Here is a 19,237-nt window from a genome sequence, read left to right on the forward strand (position 1 = left end):
TTATGCATGCTCCTTTCACTGTCGTTATGTTTCATTATCAATTAGTTTACATAATCAGCCTTATGATGTTAGGTCATACAGTGTATGATGATGCTACCTAGTTTTGTAATGAAACATCTGCAAGAAAACCACCAAAATCAGAGAGTACCAAGGACCCAACAGAATGCAGGGTCATAAGCCCAGTAGATAGGAAATAGCACATACTCAGCTAGTTACAACTACTGTGATATGGCTGTGATTTGGCACAGCACTGACCATAATAGTAATAGCGTAATATTTTGTTACTTTTGAATAATTGTTTATGCATACCTTTGCCCCCAAAATGTTATCCTTAATTCCTGGCAATCACAACTATATATTATTTACTTCAGAATCTGCCAGGGGTCCTGAATCATTCTAATAATATAAATACCCTGTGATTATGTCACTGGCAGTAGAAAATGTACTGTGCTTCTATTCTACTAGAACAGGGATGGCGAATTATTTTTGCACTGAATGCCTGAACTGGAACGTGCATATATTCGTGTGCACTGGAGCTCCAGAAACTTGAAGACCACCTGGCTGGCATGCTTGCACGTGTCGGTCACCTGGTCTTCGCATGCGCCAGAGTCAAAGAAACTTGCAGACCAGCTAGCCGGTGTGCATGTACACACCGGTCTTCTAGTTTCTAGCACTCTGTGTGCCAGAGTACTGGAAATTCAAACACCAGGTGGTCTTCAGGTTTCCGGGGTTCTGGCACATGCGAAGATCATGCTTATGCCAGAAACCAGAAGAGCAGCTGGCGATGGGGCGCAGGCCCACAGAGAAGGCTCTGATTGCCACCTCTGGCATGCGTTAGCCATCACAGTACTAGAATATCATAAACCAGTGATCAGATTATAATGTGGTTTGTATCCCAAATATTAAAAGAGCACAAGCCTATTTACTTGTGTGATGTAAAGTAAGTTTCTTGATTTAATGCAGGAGAGTTTAATTTTTCTGGTAATTCACAAGTCCTAATAGCATCAGCATTTTGCTTCTAATGTTTATTTTTATAAGAAAATGTTGAAGTCTGTAACTCTTAATAAGCATATGTATAATGGCCCTTATCCGACATATGAACATGATGAAAGCAAGTTGATGCATTTTCTGGGTGGCATTATAAGTGTCAGAATCATCAAAGCATTTAAAATGATTTCTTTCCCTGTCTTTTAATCTTTATTTAACTAAGCACAAAGAAAGACTGAAAATGGGAAATGCATACAGCAACAGTGAGATTCATTTCTACTCAAAGAAAGCATATGTGCAAATTTACCTGATCTGTCCTTGTACTAGAGGTCTGCTTTTTGTCCTGTTCATATTTGCATCAAATGGAACCTCAAAGAACTACAAAAGGAAACAACAAAAACAAAAGAAAAACAATTTAAGAGATGTCTTCAAACTGTTGAAAATATGAATTATTTTTTTACAGCTGCCTGGTCTTCATGCAATTTTTTTTTTTTTTTAAATTCAAGGTACAACTGAAATACTGCAATTCTATTTTACAGATAACTTTTCCTACATTTCCTTAAAGGGCAGGGAAACTGTATGAACAAAAACTTTGGAAATAAGTCCACAAAATCCATTCTCCTCAGAACTTTTGACAAATCTGACAATACTTCCATAAAAACACCCTTATTTCATCTGTCCTATTTTTTAAATAAAAGTGCACAACCATTGCACTATTTGACGCCTGTTACCCTATCAAGAGTCACTCATTCTAGCAAATGCTACTGCTACTTCTGATAAAAGACAATCGTTTCCACTCCAGTCAGAGGGATTAACATGGCAGCTTAGCCTAATATAATCCTGTGAATCAAGTTTGCAAAGAAAATATGTCATACTAATTAAACCAAAACCTGGGGATAAAAAAAGTCTATCATTTTTATTTATTCATGAAAACAATACAAAATAATTAGCAACAGGTTTCAGTAGGTATCAATCATTTTTATGAAATTATTCATACGAATTTCAAGGATGACCTTGTGATCGTTCCTTGAAGGCTTGCATTCACCATAGGCAGATGTTTACAGTTGCTGACAAAAGAAAATAAGTGCAGTATCAGCTAACTCATGCTATGCTTTAGGTCACTGCTAACAAATATTATTTTCTATGGACAATTCATTATCTTTCAAGTGGGACAGACAAGTAAATCAGTGCAGGAATTATAACGGTACTAGTTTTAACTGATGCCAACCAGATACAGGGAGAGAATAAAATGGTGGGGGAGAGGCAAAGCTTATATTTGCACTGGCAATGAAAAAGTTTTAAAATATATAAGCCTTTCTTTTCTTAGACAGTAAGAAGATTGTTCCTTGTAAGAACTAATTTTTGGTTCAGCAAAAAAGAATATTGTTAGTAGTAATAAAAACTTTCAGTAGAGATATTATAAGGAATCATAACAAACTATCCACATTTAGACAATGTGTATAATTGTTTTCAGTTTTATGAAAAATGATAGAATGTTATAATACTCAAATGCTGAAGATAAAACTTGACTAAAGCAACTATTTTTTTTACTGGGAAAAAAATTAGATTAGATTAGATTAGATTGACAGACACAAACAGACTGATCACAGTTATTTCATTATCAATAATTTTGACCCTCACATCTCCAACCAGTCGCACCAAGAAAATATTTTATTATTCATAAATACATGGAATGTGTCCACAATAAAAGAAGCATTCCAGTGTAGTTGAATGATAAGCAATTTGAGAAAGAAAAAAGAAATAATTACATATCTTTATTTTCATTATGATAGCCATCAACTTGCATGTTTCTAATAAAGAATTAACATAGGATATGGCTATTATTCGTTCGAAATCAGATTTTTTGTTTTTAGCTTCACTAAGGATTCTTTTAAACACCAGATGTTTCGAAAATATTCCTTTATTCATAGAAGGATTGTGCTCTTACAGAAGCATTTTGTTGACGGGGAACAAAAATGCTAGATTAAATGGGTCTAAATCTAGTCCAGCACATCTTTTTTATGTTTTTACACATGAAAGTAGACAAGATCTTGTTTCATAAAGCAGAAGATACAATTTGGCTTTTTAAATAATTCAGCTGCTAAAATTCTTCAGGTTTAGGAATTAAAGGTAACATATTCCTTGGGACTATCCAGTATCATTGCTCCATTTTTTCTAGGTGGCAATAGTAGATGAGAGGGAAATCTGTAGATACTCTATATTAAACCTAGTTCTTAATTTGTCTTTCTGTGATATTTAAAAGTAATTTTTTATAAATAGATAGTATCTAACAAAAAGTGTTTATACAATGACTTCAGATAATGTCAGCAAGGTATCAGTTATCAGATATTCTATATCTTCCCCCAGATGTTTGGGGACAAAAGTATCCCTCTAATTTTCCTCAAGAATGTATTTTAAATGTCATTCATGTCTAGTTTCAAGCAGGGGGTAATTCTTGGTTTTAGATTAGATCATTAGAGATTTGATAGTTTTGCTTGTTTTAGAATTTTTTTAAAAAAACTGCAAGATGAAACCTGAATAAATACATATTTTAGCTGCTTACAAAAGCTGTTTCCTCAGGAAGTTTGAATGCATCATTTAATTTGACCGAAGCAGCATATTACCTTTCCTACAATCCTGGCAATTTCAACAGCAAGAGAATGTACAGAGAATTAAATATACAGTGATAGAGTACCATTAACCCTCATAACTTGGCTGTGATATTAAGAGTATATGGAACCTTTGAAAACAGTAGAAATAAATATTTAAATCATGATGTTGGACAAACCACATTAAATATGACTTGTGGGTAAATTTTTGTTAAAGATCATTCCCATTACATTGCTTTCATTGAATTGACAACCTAATTACATTTTGTGGTTCTAAAAGTGTGAGGTCAACTGCTATTTTATTGTTTAATGTTAGGAACAATCATATGTTTCTCATCAGTTTTTTTTTCTGGACTGGCCTTCACTTATCATGTTTATGAAAGAATTAGAACTGTGTGAAAATGTCAGATTTTACATACAAATATAAAACTGATGCTTGAATATCAATCAGATTTAGAGCCAGATTAAAGAGCTCTCTTGCTCAATGGTTTTCAGATGGTGAGTCATGACTCACAAATAGGTTATGGGACAACTTAAGGTAATGCCACAATTTTCTTTTTTAGTGGCTATTAAATGTTTTTGGTGAGTCACTCTAAAAAGAAAATAATACTTATATATCTACTCAGTGAAGCGGAGAAAGAGAAAAAGATATACAGAGGAAAAGGAGAAATAAAAGAATAATTGTGACATATGTAAAAGGTTCATGACATTTGTTAATGAAAGGGCTGAATCTATTAAACTATAAGTATATAAGAAAAACTGTTCTGAATCAGATCAAATATTTAATTATGATGGCTTTCTCTTTCTACTGTGACCAGTACTGAAGCCAAGAGGGGAACTAAACAAACTGGACAACAGCAACTTCATGATCAGTCAACAAGAGGTTTTTTTTTTTTAAAAAGGATGAAATTGTAATACAGTGGTACCTCTACTTAAGAACTTACCGTATATACTCGAGTATAAGCCGACCCGAGTATAAGCCGAGGCACCAATTTTTGCCACAAAAACTGGGAAAACTTATTGACCCGAGTATAAGCCGAGGTTAGAAAATGCAGTGGCTACTGGTAACTTATAATAATGGAAACCAATAAAATTACATTAATTGAGACATGTTTTAGAATATTTATTTTAAAGAAAACCAGTAAACTAGCTCTGTAAATTTAAAAGAGGGTAAACAAATTAACAATATTAACAATAAATTAAAAAGTAAAAAAAGTAGCTCAATCAGCAACAAAGCTAAAACCTAAGAGTTAGAATCCTTCAAAACTGGATTCCTTCTCATCATTAATTGGATTTACATTATTGTTCTGTTTTTATATATGCTGTCAGCCACCCTGAGTCCTTGGAGAGGGATGGCATACAAATCCAATTAGATAGATAGATAGATAGATAGATAGATAGATAGATAGATAGATAGATAGATAGATAGATAGATAAATAAATCTGTATCCAAAGAAGAGCTTCAGCATTAGCTGCTGTGAGGTTATCAGCATGACCGCCAACTCTGTTATTGTTGTTTGTTGATTTTGTTGTTGATTTTGTTGTTGTTGTTGCTGCTATATTTTGTCCATGTCAGCCACATGGTCTACTAATGAGTCTACAGAGAGGGGCTGCATACAAATCTAATAAATAATAATAATAATAAATAATAATAATGACAAGAAGCTAAGTTCACCAGTTTCTTCCAAAGCCAGGCTGAGCCTCCAAGATTGTAAAAGTTGAAGCCAAGTGATTGTAATTCTCACCGGCCCAGAGTTTACAATGAAGCAACCACATTTAGCTGGAGAAAAATATGCAGACTCATCTATTATGCCTTAATGATCCCTTAAGCCCTTTGCTCAAACAGGGAACTGGAATAATTGCTAAAGGAGAGAACAGGAGCCAAACTGCACCTGGTGAACCACAAACACGTGCGGTGCGGTTTTGGCAAGGTGGATTTTTTCCGACAGGCTGGTCTCCTGGATGTACGGCTTCGACGGGCTATTTTAAATGACGAAATGACAGAGAACTTGTCTTTCGAAACACCGTGAAGCGGCTGTGGGAAGGGTGAGTTGCCTCCTTTCCCCGGCACCAGAAAAGTTGCCAGCCAACTGCTCCGACGGCGTGCGAGAGGGGAAAAGCCGGTGAGGTCGGGGGGGATTCCTGCTTCATGAGTCTCCCCCCCCACCTCACCAGCTTCGCATCGTCTTTTCCCCTCTCGCACGCCGTCGGAGCAGTTGGCTGGCAACTTTGCTGGACCCGGGGAAGGGAAGGTAGCTGCCCTACCCTTCCCACAGCCGCGTCACTTGGAGCCCCGTTTTACTTCTCTCTTGGAGCTCCTGTCGGCATCTTGCAGCTGCCTTCCCTTCTCCGGGTCCAGCAAAGTTGCCAGCCAACTGCTCCGACGGCGTGCGAGAGAGGAACAGACGATGCGAAGCTGGTGAGGTCGGGGGGGGGGGGACTCATGAAGCAGGAATCCCCTCCCCCTGACTTCCCATCGTCTGTTCCTCTCTCGCACGCCGTCGGAGCAGTTGGCTGGCAACTTTGCTGGACCGGAGAAGGGAAGGTAGCTGCAAGGCGCCGACAGGAGCTCCAAGCAGGAAGTAAAAGGGGGTTCTGAGTGACGCAGCAAAGTTGCCAGCCAACTGCTCCGACGGCGTGCGAGAGAGGAACAGACGATGGGAAGTCAGGGGGGGGGATTCCTGCTTCATGAGTCCCCCCCCCGACCTCACCAGCTTTGCATCGTCTTTTCCCCTCTCGCACGCCGTCGGAGCAGTTGGCTGGCAACTTTGCTGCGTCACTCGGAGCCCCCTTTTACTTCCTGCTTGGAGCTCCTGTCGGCGCCTTGCAGCTACCTTCCCTTCTCCGGTCCAGCAAAGTTGCCAGCCAACTGCTCCGACGGCGTGCGAGAGAGGAACAGATGATGGGAAGTCAGGGGGGAGGGGATTCCTGCTTCATGAGTCCCCCCCCCCGACCTCACCAGCTTCGCATCGTCTGTTCCTCTCTCGCACGCCGTCGGAGCAGTTGGCTGGCAACTTTGCTGGACCCGGAGAAGGGAAGGTAGCTGCAAGGCGCCGACAGGAGCTCCAAGCAGGAAGTAAAAGGGGGCTCCGAGTGACGCGGCTGTGGGAAGGGTAAGGCAGCTGCCTTCCCTTCTCCGGGTCCAGCAAAGTTGCCAGCCAACTGCTCCGACGGCATGCGAGAGGGGAAAAGACGATGGGAAGTGGGGGGGGGGGATTCCTGCTTCATGAGTCCCCCCCCCCCTGACCTCACCAGCTTCCCATCGTCTTTTCCGCTCTTGCAGTTGGCTGGCATCTTTGCTAGAGCAGGGGAGAGGAGGCAACTGCCACACTCTTGCCACAGCCGCTTCGGTTCACCACACTTTGCCGTTTCCCACACTTGCCCAAGCCAGCAATGTCTGCCGGGCTCCCGCGGTGCGCCCTCTTGTGGTCACCCGGCGCCCTCTTGTGGTGGCCCGAGTATAAGCCGAGGTCGGGTTTTTCAGCCCATTTTTGGGGCTGAAAAACTCAGTTTATACTCGAGTATATACAGTAATTCGTTCTGTGACCAGGCTCTTAAGTAGAAAAGTTTGTAAGTAGAAGCAATTTTTCCCATAGGAATCAATGTAAAAGCAAATGTGTGCAAGCCCATTAGGAAAGAAATAAAAGCTCGGAATTTTGGTGGGAGGAGGAGGAAGAAGAGGAGAAGGACAGTGGCTGCTGAAGGAAGAAGGTGAGGTGAATCAAAAAAATCTAAAACGTTAAGAAAAAAAAAAGAGGTACTCTGAGGCGACGAGGAGGAGCACACGCCTCCCATACACCTGGCACAAGGCTGTCTCCTCGCAGCGAGAGGTGGCTGCTGCTGCTACCTGTTTCCTCTTCCTTTCCATGCTGAAGGGCTCGCATCTTCTCTCGCTCACTCGCTTTGTAGCCGGCGCCTTTCCTTCACTGTGGTGACTCCTCGGTTTGGCTGAAGCTGAGTTGATCCGGCCGGGGCGAAGCGCCTTTTGTCTTTCCATGCCCAGACGCTCCGGGAGGCAACCTTGTCCTGGTTGTATGGGAGGCAGCCCGAGGGAGTCACCACAGCGAAGTGGTTTATTCACTCTCAAAGTGACCAGAGAAAGGAAAATGCCTCATTCGCTCTGGACTGCCAAAGCCTCCTTAAGCACCACTGAAAGGCTCCTCTGGCAGCCCAGAAAAGCCCGAGATGGCCAGGATTAAAGGGGGAATGGCAGGAAACTGGCCGGGCGTTCGTGCCACTCTCAAATTTCCTGGGAATTTTTTTTTTCAGATTTCTATGCAAATTTGGAAAAAAAATGCTGGTAGAGGTGCAGTAAAGACACTTGTGCATATTCTAAAGGCTTTCTTCCAAATCATTCTCAAAGGATGCTCAACCAACAAAATTCTGTATTTAAGCACTGTGTGAATGCGCTCTTTGTTTTTGGATCTCCCATTAACTCATTTCATTAGGTAACTGTGCATTCTAACATGAGGAGGGAACAAAATCTTATCTTTGTCTAATTTCTGGCTAAGTCTAAGACGTTGCTTCCCTTTAAAAAAAATTAAATACTGAGATACTTGATTATCAGAGGCATTTATATTGCAATTACCCAAGAATCAGCTAAAGATCATACTCAATGTGCTAATTATCATCCAATCTCACTGATTAATGTTGATGAAAAACCTTAACAACAATCATGAATTAATAGCTATCAACTAGATTACAGTAAGTTATATCGTTTATTATTAATAATTATCAAGCAGATTTTATAAAAACTAGGTAAGCAGCAGACAATATTAGATTAGTTGCATATTTACTACACATCAATAAAAATAAAGATCTATTTGTAATTTTGTCATCAGATGCTGAAAAAGCTTTTAATAAAATATATAGATGGCATATGTTTGCTGTACTAAACTAGCAAGGCTGGAGCTTTAATGTAGAAGAGAAGCTGTGTTCTATTGTGTCCACCCAGCACACACCTTTCCTGTGCTTTGCCACTCACTTGAGGAGGGTATGCTTGCATGTACGCACACTCCCGGCTCAGCCACAATGAGCCAGGGGGTCATGAGAGGAGGAGAGTTGCTGGAGAGCGCAGGAGCGAAGCAGCACTATATCTGCCTTCATGTCAGAAGAAGGAGGGAGGAAGAGTCTCGTTACCCAGAGAAAGAAGGGGGGGAGAAGAGAAAAAAAAAACCACACACACACACACACACACAGTAATACATGAAGTAAGAGAACTTTGTTCTATCTTTTGCTGCTTGGAAAACTGTATGGATAGCAATAAACACTGTGAAGGCAGGGACATCTTAGCATCATGCAATGATTTGTCTCTAACTCCATCATCAGTGATACACAGAAAGAGGTGAAGATAGGGAGAGGAGGAGAGAGAGAGACAGAGAGGGAGGGAGAGACAGAAGGGGGAGAGAAGAGAGGGGAAGATAGGGAGAGGGACAGAGACAGAGAGACAGAAAAAGGGAGTGGAACAGAAAGGGGAAGAGGGAGAGAGACATAGAGAGAGATAACGGTTTTGTGGCTGGGTAGGCATGGCTAGGGGGTTAATGTGACTGGGTGGAAGTGACATCAAGTTGGCCACGCCCACCCAGGTTTTGTGGCTCCCAGTGTTTTTTTCTTCCCTGTGGGAAATAGGCCAAATGGCTCTTTGACTGTTGAAGATTGCAGACCTCTGCCACATACTGTAAGTCACTAAGACTTTCACTCGAATTAAAAATTAAATAGCCACAGCCTGTGTACAATATTTACACAAAAACCCAGCAATTATTTGATCTTCTCAAATAGAAAGAAACTACTCTGTCCCCAGTCAATTTGGTAAAATATTAACTCAGTATTTTTCCAATTAAACGTTAAAAGCTTTGCTGTATATACAACATTAATATACAACATTATGTATAAACAATCTAAATGAAATAGTTTTGAGATGTATTAACAAGCATATGCACTATTTGCATATGGGGACAAGCTTGGAATTAGTTTATATGTGAGTATGTAGGCTAAGTCAGTTACATAACCAAGTAACATTCACAAAACCTTTGTTTTTAAGGAACATTTTGGAGGATGGGAGGCTATAGTGTACCCAGCATTTGCTCTATTTATATAGCACATTAGATAGTATTTCCTGCTAGATATAGAAACATGCCTCTAATTCAAGTATTACCTAATTCAAGTAGTTTGCATTATTGTATATTCTGCCTTTAACACTTGTATTCAAATATAAAAGTAAGAGGTACCACTAAAGTGACACATAATTGATGGACATATAGAATATGTAAAAAATTTATCAAAATATCTTCCAATCAAGAAGGCTAAGAAGAAAGTGTGTTTTTTAAAAACAAACAAACAAACAAACAAACAAACAAACAAACAAGCAAGCAAGCAAGCAACAGCACAATCAAAGTTATGTGAAATCGTAATGATGCAGCAAAATGTAACAAACCCCACACTTAAATTCTATACAAAGGATTTCAACTTTTCAGAAAATTGATGCTTGATTTCTTTCAGCATAGAACAAATATTGTTCTTTATTTAGCAGGAACAATGGCTCTTAAATTAATTTTAAAAAGTCTCCAACACAGTTATGGAAAATGGAATGAAAAACTGCATGTTATAAATGATGAAAAATAGAGCAGATTGATAAACTTGTGTATCTTGGTAGAATGGTTACCGAAGACAGAAAAATTGGTACAAAAAAATCAAGTCATGCAAATACTGGTAGAAAGGAGAAAACAGTTTATCTGTTTTCTGTTAAAGAATGAATATTTGTCAAATGAAGCAAAAATGGCTATGTTCAAAAGAATTATTTTGGCACTTTGTTATTTGGACATGACAGTAGATACGGTACATTGGAAATGTAACACTAAAGAAGTGTGTGTGTGTGTGAGAGAGAGAGGGGGGGGGAGGGAGAGAGGGAGATAACACCCCCATCCTTCCAGAAAAGAATGCTGAATGAAAGTGGTCTAAAAAGAGTGAGTAAAATGAGTGAAGGAAAGAATAAAAGAAGCAGGCTGGTCACTTAGAGAAAAATAATAAAGTCAGCTTTGTAAAACCAATATAGGAAATGTGGAAAGGTTAAGGGGAAAGGAATGATGGAGAAAATTGTGGAGAAATGGTGCTGACAAGATGTTCAAAGAGAAATGAGAAGTTAAAAGAAGAAAATATAATATACATATCCTATGTGAGGATGAGGTAGAAGCAAAATTGCTTTTCAAGGACAGAAGATGTCCTTGCATAAATGACATTGACATACATTAGTTTATGCTATATTTTTTGCTATATTTTATATTATATTGCTATATTTCATATTCTTTCCCCTCATTTCCTGCTTTGTTTGTCCACTGCTTTCCCTGGTTTTCTATGTTTTGCATTATTACAGTGGAAGGAACTAGTAGGGTGGACTTGAGTGTACAGTATATCTACCTTAGGAATTGTGAATAATTAATTTTAAAGTGTTTATAATAGTTTTGGAGAATACCCATTCAAAAATATCTTTTTTCAAAACCATCTGAGTAATGTAGAATAGTTGTCAAACAACATTATCCATTAAACTGTGGATCTGCTCTGCACCTAAATTCTCTTATGCTAAAAATATGATTAGAGATTAAGATTGAGGTTTCTTTTGATTATTTTAAGAAATGGAGATTGCTACCTTGGATGTATCGGACCATTTTATTCTCTCTATGTTTGCTCTGAGCTACTCTAAATGTTAATAATGGTCAATGTTACTTTTCACTTAGATTATGTTTCAAATTTTTAACTGGCAGAATTACTGTAATCTGAGGGCGTACATAGCTGTTCTTTTCCTATTTTTTAAACAATAAACATATTGTTAAGCAGAGAAACTAGGTGGGTTAATTCTAAACAGCTTAAATAAATAGAATTTATAGTGAAAAATTACATGAAGAAAAAATATATGGCATTGCTCAAGGCATAGAAATATTTTTATAAGGTTTAAAATCTTATCTAATTTCAGTACTGAAACATATATAATGTTTCTAATAGCTACATGTTCTACTTTTATATAAGCTTAGCGAGGTTTATGAAATATAAAATGCTCTTTAAATAAAGTTATTTAATGTCAGATGATTCTGTAACAAATTCCAGATAGTTTAGCCAGAAATAATTAAGGACTAACTTTAAAGACACACATCACAAATATCAACACTTTATAAATTCTCCTTTCTATTCTCAGTTGCTGTTGTTGAGGCCACAAGCTTTCCAGTATTCTATGACCCTGCTAAATTACTGCCTTTAATTCATCTGAAGGACTAAGAATAAAAGTGTAAACCACATCTAAATGAAAGTAAAGTTTAGTTCATTAAATCAAATCCCATTCCACATATGGCAATGCAGCTTCCTTGCCAACAGTACTGTACAGAAATTGTTTGCCATTGTCGTCTTCTTCTTGTGGTGATGCTTTTTAATTCCTAATCTACTTTGCCGCTCTGATAGACTCCTATCAGAAGTAGAATAAATCTAAGTACTACTTAGCTTCAAATTAATAGCCTGTCCATTTTGTTTCATATAAAATGAAAGCAGGCACATCTTTATCTAAAGTAGAAATGGAAAGTAGCTTGAAGTGAAGAGCACAAGCAAAAAGTCTGCAGATATAGCTAATAGTCATTAGAGTTTGGGCTGGAAACACTGAAGGTAGATTGAGCTATCAATCATTGAAAGCATGTTCTTGCAATAACTAATGAATCCAGTTGCAAGTTGCCCGTGGAAAGCTTTGAGCTGAAATATATAAATACATTAAATAACTTAAATACTTCATACAGTTAATTTTTCTACATTCACACCCACAATTTATGGAGGCTACTAAATGTTCCACACTATGCTGGAGCTAAACATTTTATTCTTTAAATAAAGACACTAGCATACATTAACAAATTTTCACATCTTCAAAGCAATATAAAGCACCACTAAAATTAGTTTTGGAGGAAATACAAAAGATATGCTAGTAGCAAAAAAATATATGTGATGGTTCAAACTTAGAAGACATATGGGTACACACACTTAATAAATGCTATTAGAACTGAATGTTCTTCAGATCTTTCTACTGAATTATCTAAGACACAATAATACCTCTGTAATATAGACAAATTAAGTGTTTATTTTCAAACAGTGTAATTTGGGCCAATAAATTTTAAATTATAATTTATTTTTTATTATGCAAAATGAAAGTACTTGCTATGGTAAAGAACAACAAAATGACCAAAAAATGCCATTGTAGGGCACAGTTATTCTCATGAGAAAAATATAGTATTAATGTGCATTATTAGTGTTTTGCTGAATGTTAGTTTACTAAAATGAAAATAAGTGTGTAGCAGGCTGTATTTGTTGTGGTTGACTCTGGGCCAGCTCCTGCAGCGGGGAATTTGGATGTTGGTTTAGGAGAATTCTCGGGTTATCAGAGACATGTTTTATTGCCAGCAGAATCAGACAGTGAAATTGATTCACAGCAAGGGACAGACGGTGAGGGAGATAAGTCAGCCCACCACTGAGTGCTCCAATTAATGAGTCATCAGAATCAGAGGAAGAACCACTTGTGGATGCCCGTGTGCGCAGGCTTATGACAATAAGGGACCAGTTGCGCAGACGTCTCCAAAGATGAGGGAGCACATCTGTTCAAGAGGCAATTATGTTAATGTGTTTGGTGATAAATTACGGACGTTGGGGAGTGTGCATGTGGGCGTTTATCCGTTGGAGAAAGACCATTGCTACTGTTCGTATTATTCCAGGACTTCTACTGAACTTTGGACACTTCATAGTTAAATAACTCTTGTGGACTCATTGGTGTGGGTGGCTGTGAAGATTTACAGCTGCCTTATCTGCTCTTTTGTTTTGTCTTTTGCCGCATTCAAGGATTTTTTCCGGGTGAGAGAAATTTGGCTCTTTTTAGAGTGTGTGCTCACAAAACTGTTTGGTAAACTTACTTTCATTTCCTCTGTGATGGTGTGTGTGTTTGAATTGCATTCCAAACTCACTGGGGGGCTAATTGTTAAGGGCCCAGCATAACATATTCTAACAATTCTGAATTTATAATGTTCATGCAGAATTGTGAATGAAACAGCAACTATCCCTTGAGCACTCTGTTCATTCTATTCAACATAGCTAGGAAATTGAATTTGCATCAAAATATAATTTCTAATCTAGATTTGGAAGGATGGGTTTAAACTATAGCTTTTTATTTTATATGACAGGACAAGAAGATAAATTATTGATTTTGATTTGATGCAGACACTGAGTAATAAATATAATGAAGAGCATGATATAACATTTCCACTGATACATGTACTGGCTGAATTCCCACACCAGGGGTCTTCAACTGGGGCATGGCATGCTATAAACCAGGCCCTGCAAGTAAGTGAAGCCCCATCTGCAGGATGCAGGCAGCACACAAAATCACACCCCGTCTGGTTCATTCCTTTCTGGTTGCTAGTTCCCAGAAGGTTGGGGGCCTCTATGTTAAATCATATTAGGATTTATGTTTTATTCAGACTGATATGTGATAAGGGATGAACAGATAAGATATGATTTCTTAAAATTTACAAAGTGGCTTCAGAATATGTTTTGAAGTTGCTTACGAAGTCTAAAACTGTTAACAAAGATATGCAAAATGGAACCGTGCTTATTACTGGTCCTTCTTACACAGCTCACTTGTTTTATGTCTTGCTCAGTTCTAACTAGAAGGACAAGGAGAAAAGTTGGAAATATAGGGGAGAAAATAATCCAGGAATTGGCCTTTGCTCTTTTAACAGACTGACTCTAGCTTTTTATTAGTTTATTTGGTTAAAAGAAAAACTTTAAATATATTTTTCAAAAGTGCTGTCTAGATTTTGACAATGGTTGAATGTTATAATCAATTATAATAAATGCATCACGTCAAATAAAAGAATTAAAGAATTAATACTATGTGAAAGAAGTAAAATTCTCTGATCGAACACTCAAAAAAAGTGGGGAAACTTTCATTTCCCAAATGTTGTATGCATATGTTCTGTGTATGTCTTTTTTGTTATATTTGGAAAAAAAACCAAATGAAAAAATATTTAAAAAAAATACATATAATAAACACATAAACACTGTATTTAAAAAAGAAAAACAGTTGCACTTGATTCTAAGTGATGACACCTGAAAACCACATTAAAACTGTGATATCCATAACTAAATAGGTTCTTGAGAATATTTTTTTAAAGTAAAAGTTAAAGTTAAAAAGTCTTAGGTTAAAATGAAACTTAAGTCTTGCTACCTTGAAACTCAACAAAAAAAGATTAAAGGTTAAATTCATGAAATCCAATTAAAGTAAGATTCCCATCATGTTTTACTGGCCCCCTAAAGCAAAAGACTGATACAACAGACAGAAAAAAATTAAGGATTACACCATATGTTGAGTAATAAAATTAGCAAACCTAGTATGGTTAAAATACAGCCATTATACACATCTGGGCAAAAAAGGAGGGAACAAATCATTAAGCAATCTGAGAATCCCAAAACAAAGAAACTGTAAAATTCTAAACTGTAAAAGAAAGGAAACATATTTAATCCCTCTGGAGTTTAAGTATTTATTTCAATTGGGTTATCCCATTGCTCAAAAGAACACAGAAACACACAAAAGCTACAGACATTCAATATATCCACTGTGTTACTATAGGCAAAGAGCCAAATAGCTTCAGTACCCAACAGCCTTGGCACCTGTTGATTTTGTCATCAACAAATATATTACTATTTCTCTGGCACAGAGGGAAGCAAACACCATATTAGAAATGCTTGCCTATCTCCATAGAAGGCAAAAGAGGCAACTGGCATATGCTTTATGGGAAATTATTAAAGTGGAGGAGCTGGTTATGAGTAAAAGCTTTATAAATACTTGATTTCTCCCTCTATTCCATTTCTGCGTGCCCCCCAAATATGGGAATACTACATAAAGTATAATTCTTGCAGTCTAGGCTACATTCTATCTTTCCTTAACTAAATTACATAGGTGCATCCTCCTAGATTTAAAATTTGCAGGGAATATGATAGCATAGAGAAAATAAAAAACTACGCGAACCCATCATAGAAACTCCGCCATTATGTTGCTACTATCAAGTGTCAAAAACATGGTTGACAATTTAGTAGAAACATAGAAGATTGATGGCAGAAAAAGACCTGTTGGTCCATCTAGTCTACCCTTATACAATTTCTTGTATTTTATCTTAGGATGGATATATGTTTATCCCAGGCATGTTTAAATTCAGTTACTGTGGATTTACCAACCATGTCTGCTGGAAGTTTGTTCCAAGCATCTACTACTCTTTCAGTAAAATAATATGTTCTCACGTTGCTTCTGATCTTTCCCCCAATTAACTTCAGATTGTGTTATATGTAATTATAGACATAAATCATAGAAGCTTCATAAATATTTCAAATAGGAGACAACTTTATGATACAAATTTACCACAATATACAGTATTTAAAATCTAAGTATTTATATATCTATTTAAATTCATTAGTTAAATCTCATCTTATTGTTCTTATATTTATTATAATGCACGATAGATGCATTATGTTAGGTTTGGCTGTTTGTTTGGTTTTTTATTTTGTCTTATTGTCAATTGAAACTTATGTAACCTTTCTTAATGTATATAAAGATTATTTTTAAAAATAAAAAAAATTGCAGGGAAATTGAGAGATGAAATTCTACTCAGAAAAACTTAACTATTTTGATGCTATAGAAATTTAACCTGGTAGATGAAGTATGTAAATAAGAAACAAAAATACCTTTAATTAATCCAGTTTGTAGCAGGAAAATTTATACAAAATATATTGTACATTTCTATTTCACCAGATTCAAGTAATACTTCCATTTATTATACATCTCATGAGATACAGGAAGAAATATAGGAAAAAGAACACTTTCCTGTGGAGGCATTATTAATTCAATTCACCTATCATCAGCAAGACTTATTAATATCCTAAACTTAATCTAAAGACAAGATCATGAATTTGTTAGATATGACAGATGATAATGGATCATCTGAATCAGAACTTCTTACTGTTGAAACATAGTAGCAGGATCTAGGTAAAAAGTGTAATAGTAAAAGCAGTAAAAGGAGTAATGCTATTAATGAATATTTGAAAGAAAGCAACAATATATCAGTAAAACACGCTATATACACATGGCCAACTAAAATTTTAAAATACATAGGATTCGGAAAAGAGAGTCCATAAATATTGATAGATTGTAAAGTTATAGATAATTCACTGATAGGAAATAACCACAATGAAGCTAAATATTTACAAATTATACTGTAACGAGTGTAGGAATTGATTCATTAACTCTGTTCTTAGTACTGGGCCAAATAAGAACAGTGTTATGATGAATTGTTTCCACTGTTTTAAGTGGATTGCCTATAATAAAGATCACTGAGCACTCATGAAACAATAATCATTTAAATAACTCATAAACTGATATACTGCAGTTCTTGGAAATAACTTTCTGTTAATTGCCACCAAATCAGAATTTGTTACTGAACAAGAGGTAAAACAGTAAAACATATATATTTATATATGATAGATAAGAAATGCTTTTAAAGAAAATACTCTCTCTCTGTCTCTCACTCTCTGTCTCCCTCGCTCTCTTGCTCTCTCTCTCTCTCTCTCTCACACACACACACACACACACACACACACACACACACAGAGATATTTTGAAACTTACCAAGGAAACAATTAGATTACCGAGATGAACAAATCATACAATAAATGCTGGAAATGTCACAACAAAGAAGGAGCATTTTACTGTACATGGTGCTTATATAAAAACACATAAAAGAACTTGAAAGAAATACACGAAAACTTCTGAAAACTTCTGAAAATAAAGTTCAACTTAAAACCACAAATACTTTATTATATATATTTGGTGTGAGCCGCCCTGAGTCCTTTGGGAGTTGGACGGCATAGAACAAACAAACAATATTATCCCAAAGGAAATAAATGAAAAATTCAACAATTTATTAAGATAGTATAAGAATCAATCTCCCTGAGTACATCAGCTCATCAGATTAGATCTGGCAGAAGAGGTATACTACAGTCCTGTCTACCACAGAACGACATTTGGTGGGATACAGGCGAAAGGCTTTCTGTCCTATAGCAATGTTCCTTTAAACATCTTCCTTTAAGTAAAATTGGCTCCATCTCTGTTGATTTTTCAGAGCTTCCTCAAAACCTGTTATGCCATTTGGCCTGAAGCCCCCAAGGGACTGATGAATTCCTCAAATGGCTCCATTACTGTTAATATTTCCTTTTTCCCTTTTAATCACAATTTTAATTGTTTGGATCGATCAATTGTTTTTTTTAATATCACTGTTTTATATCTTATTGTATGCCTCCCACAGTCATATTTGGTGAGCTAGGTGGCCATATAAATGTGATGAATGAACAAATGAATATTATACAACAATAAAATATGATTTTTTAAAAGAAAAGCAGAAAGTTCAACTAATCCAAATTGAAATGAGCTACAATCACAGATGTCCAAAGCATCTAAAACCATTTAAGTAACAAATACAGTATCAGTTAGAAAAAAAGAAGGGGAGGAAAAACAGAAATAGCTAGACGCTACTAGCATGCTTTTTCCTGTATTTTTTGTCTGATTTGCATTTTTAAAATGTGTGTTCTTTTGTAATAATATTTTCACTTCAATCTCTCTCTAGTGTAAAGATTATTGTAGAGCTATATGTATGTGTTTATATGGTTTTGCTTTTCTGTTATTTATTTCACCTAATTAATTAAAAAAAGAAAAGGGCTAGAAAGCCGTGCCCTGGGGAAACAATGGATAAATATTAGGGACATGGAGTGGGCAAAGTTCAGAATGTTGAAGGAATGAAAGCACAGATGTTTTCATATGAAGTAGGGGAAAAAAATAAAATCTTGGCCATCCTTCCAGGGAAAACACCACGTGATTCTGCTCAGAAACTTAAGGAGAGCACATGTTGGGATTCTGAAAGGTCTCCAGCTATGAAGGGAGACTATCAATGAAGATCATTTAAGTAGGAAACCAGACAACATTCTGACAGCTTTCAGCAGCTGTACCTGTGGTCTCTACCATTTGACTTTGCTTCTGCCAACTGCTGAGATCACCACTACTCTCCTGCTTGTCACTTTGTATCCACATCAAATGAAGACAACACAACATAGACTTGTTAATTCACATGGATGATGGAGATCCACGGAACTATGGAAAGACGGCTGAAAAAATACTGATGTCATCTGCAGGAAGGAGAGAGTACATATTGTGCCTTACACAACGGCTCTAACATTCTACATTTGTTTCCACTTTGTCAACAGGCTATATATCATTGACTATGTAATTTTAAAAGCCTGTATACAGGAGGCCTGCTAGGCAATTGAACCACTTCCACATGACCTGCCTCCATATAATTCTGAGGATTCTGCGGCCGGATAAGGTGCCAGACACAGAAGTCCTCTCCAGAGCAGGCCTGATATAATAATAATAATAATAATAATAATAATAATAATAATAATTATTATTATTATTATTAATTAGATTTTTATGCCGCCCCTCTCCGAAGACTCGGGGCGGCTCACAACAGTAATAAGAAACAGTGTAACAATGGGACAAATTTAATAATAATAAAATATATAAT

General features: G+C 36.8%; 1 protein-coding gene across 3 annotated transcripts in view; it reads right to left on the reverse strand.

Moving 5' to 3' along the window:
• COX10 (cytochrome c oxidase assembly factor heme A:farnesyltransferase COX10) overlaps positions 1 to 19,237 on the reverse strand; it is a 121,009-nt gene that overhangs the window by 52,866 nt on the left and 48,906 nt on the right. For all 3 annotated transcript variants that reach the window (XM_070739740.1, XM_070739741.1, XM_070739743.1), the window contains one exon: positions 1,295 to 1,365. In XM_070739740.1, coding sequence (XP_070595841.1) covers positions 1,295 to 1,365 — 71 coding nt within the window. The remainder of the gene's footprint in view (positions 1 to 1,294; positions 1,366 to 19,237) is intronic.

This window comes from Erythrolamprus reginae, chromosome 2, assembly GCF_031021105.1.
Source record: "Erythrolamprus reginae isolate rEryReg1 chromosome 2, rEryReg1.hap1, whole genome shotgun sequence".
In the NCBI taxonomy this organism is placed as follows: Eukaryota; Metazoa; Chordata; class Lepidosauria; order Squamata; family Dipsadidae; genus Erythrolamprus; species Erythrolamprus reginae.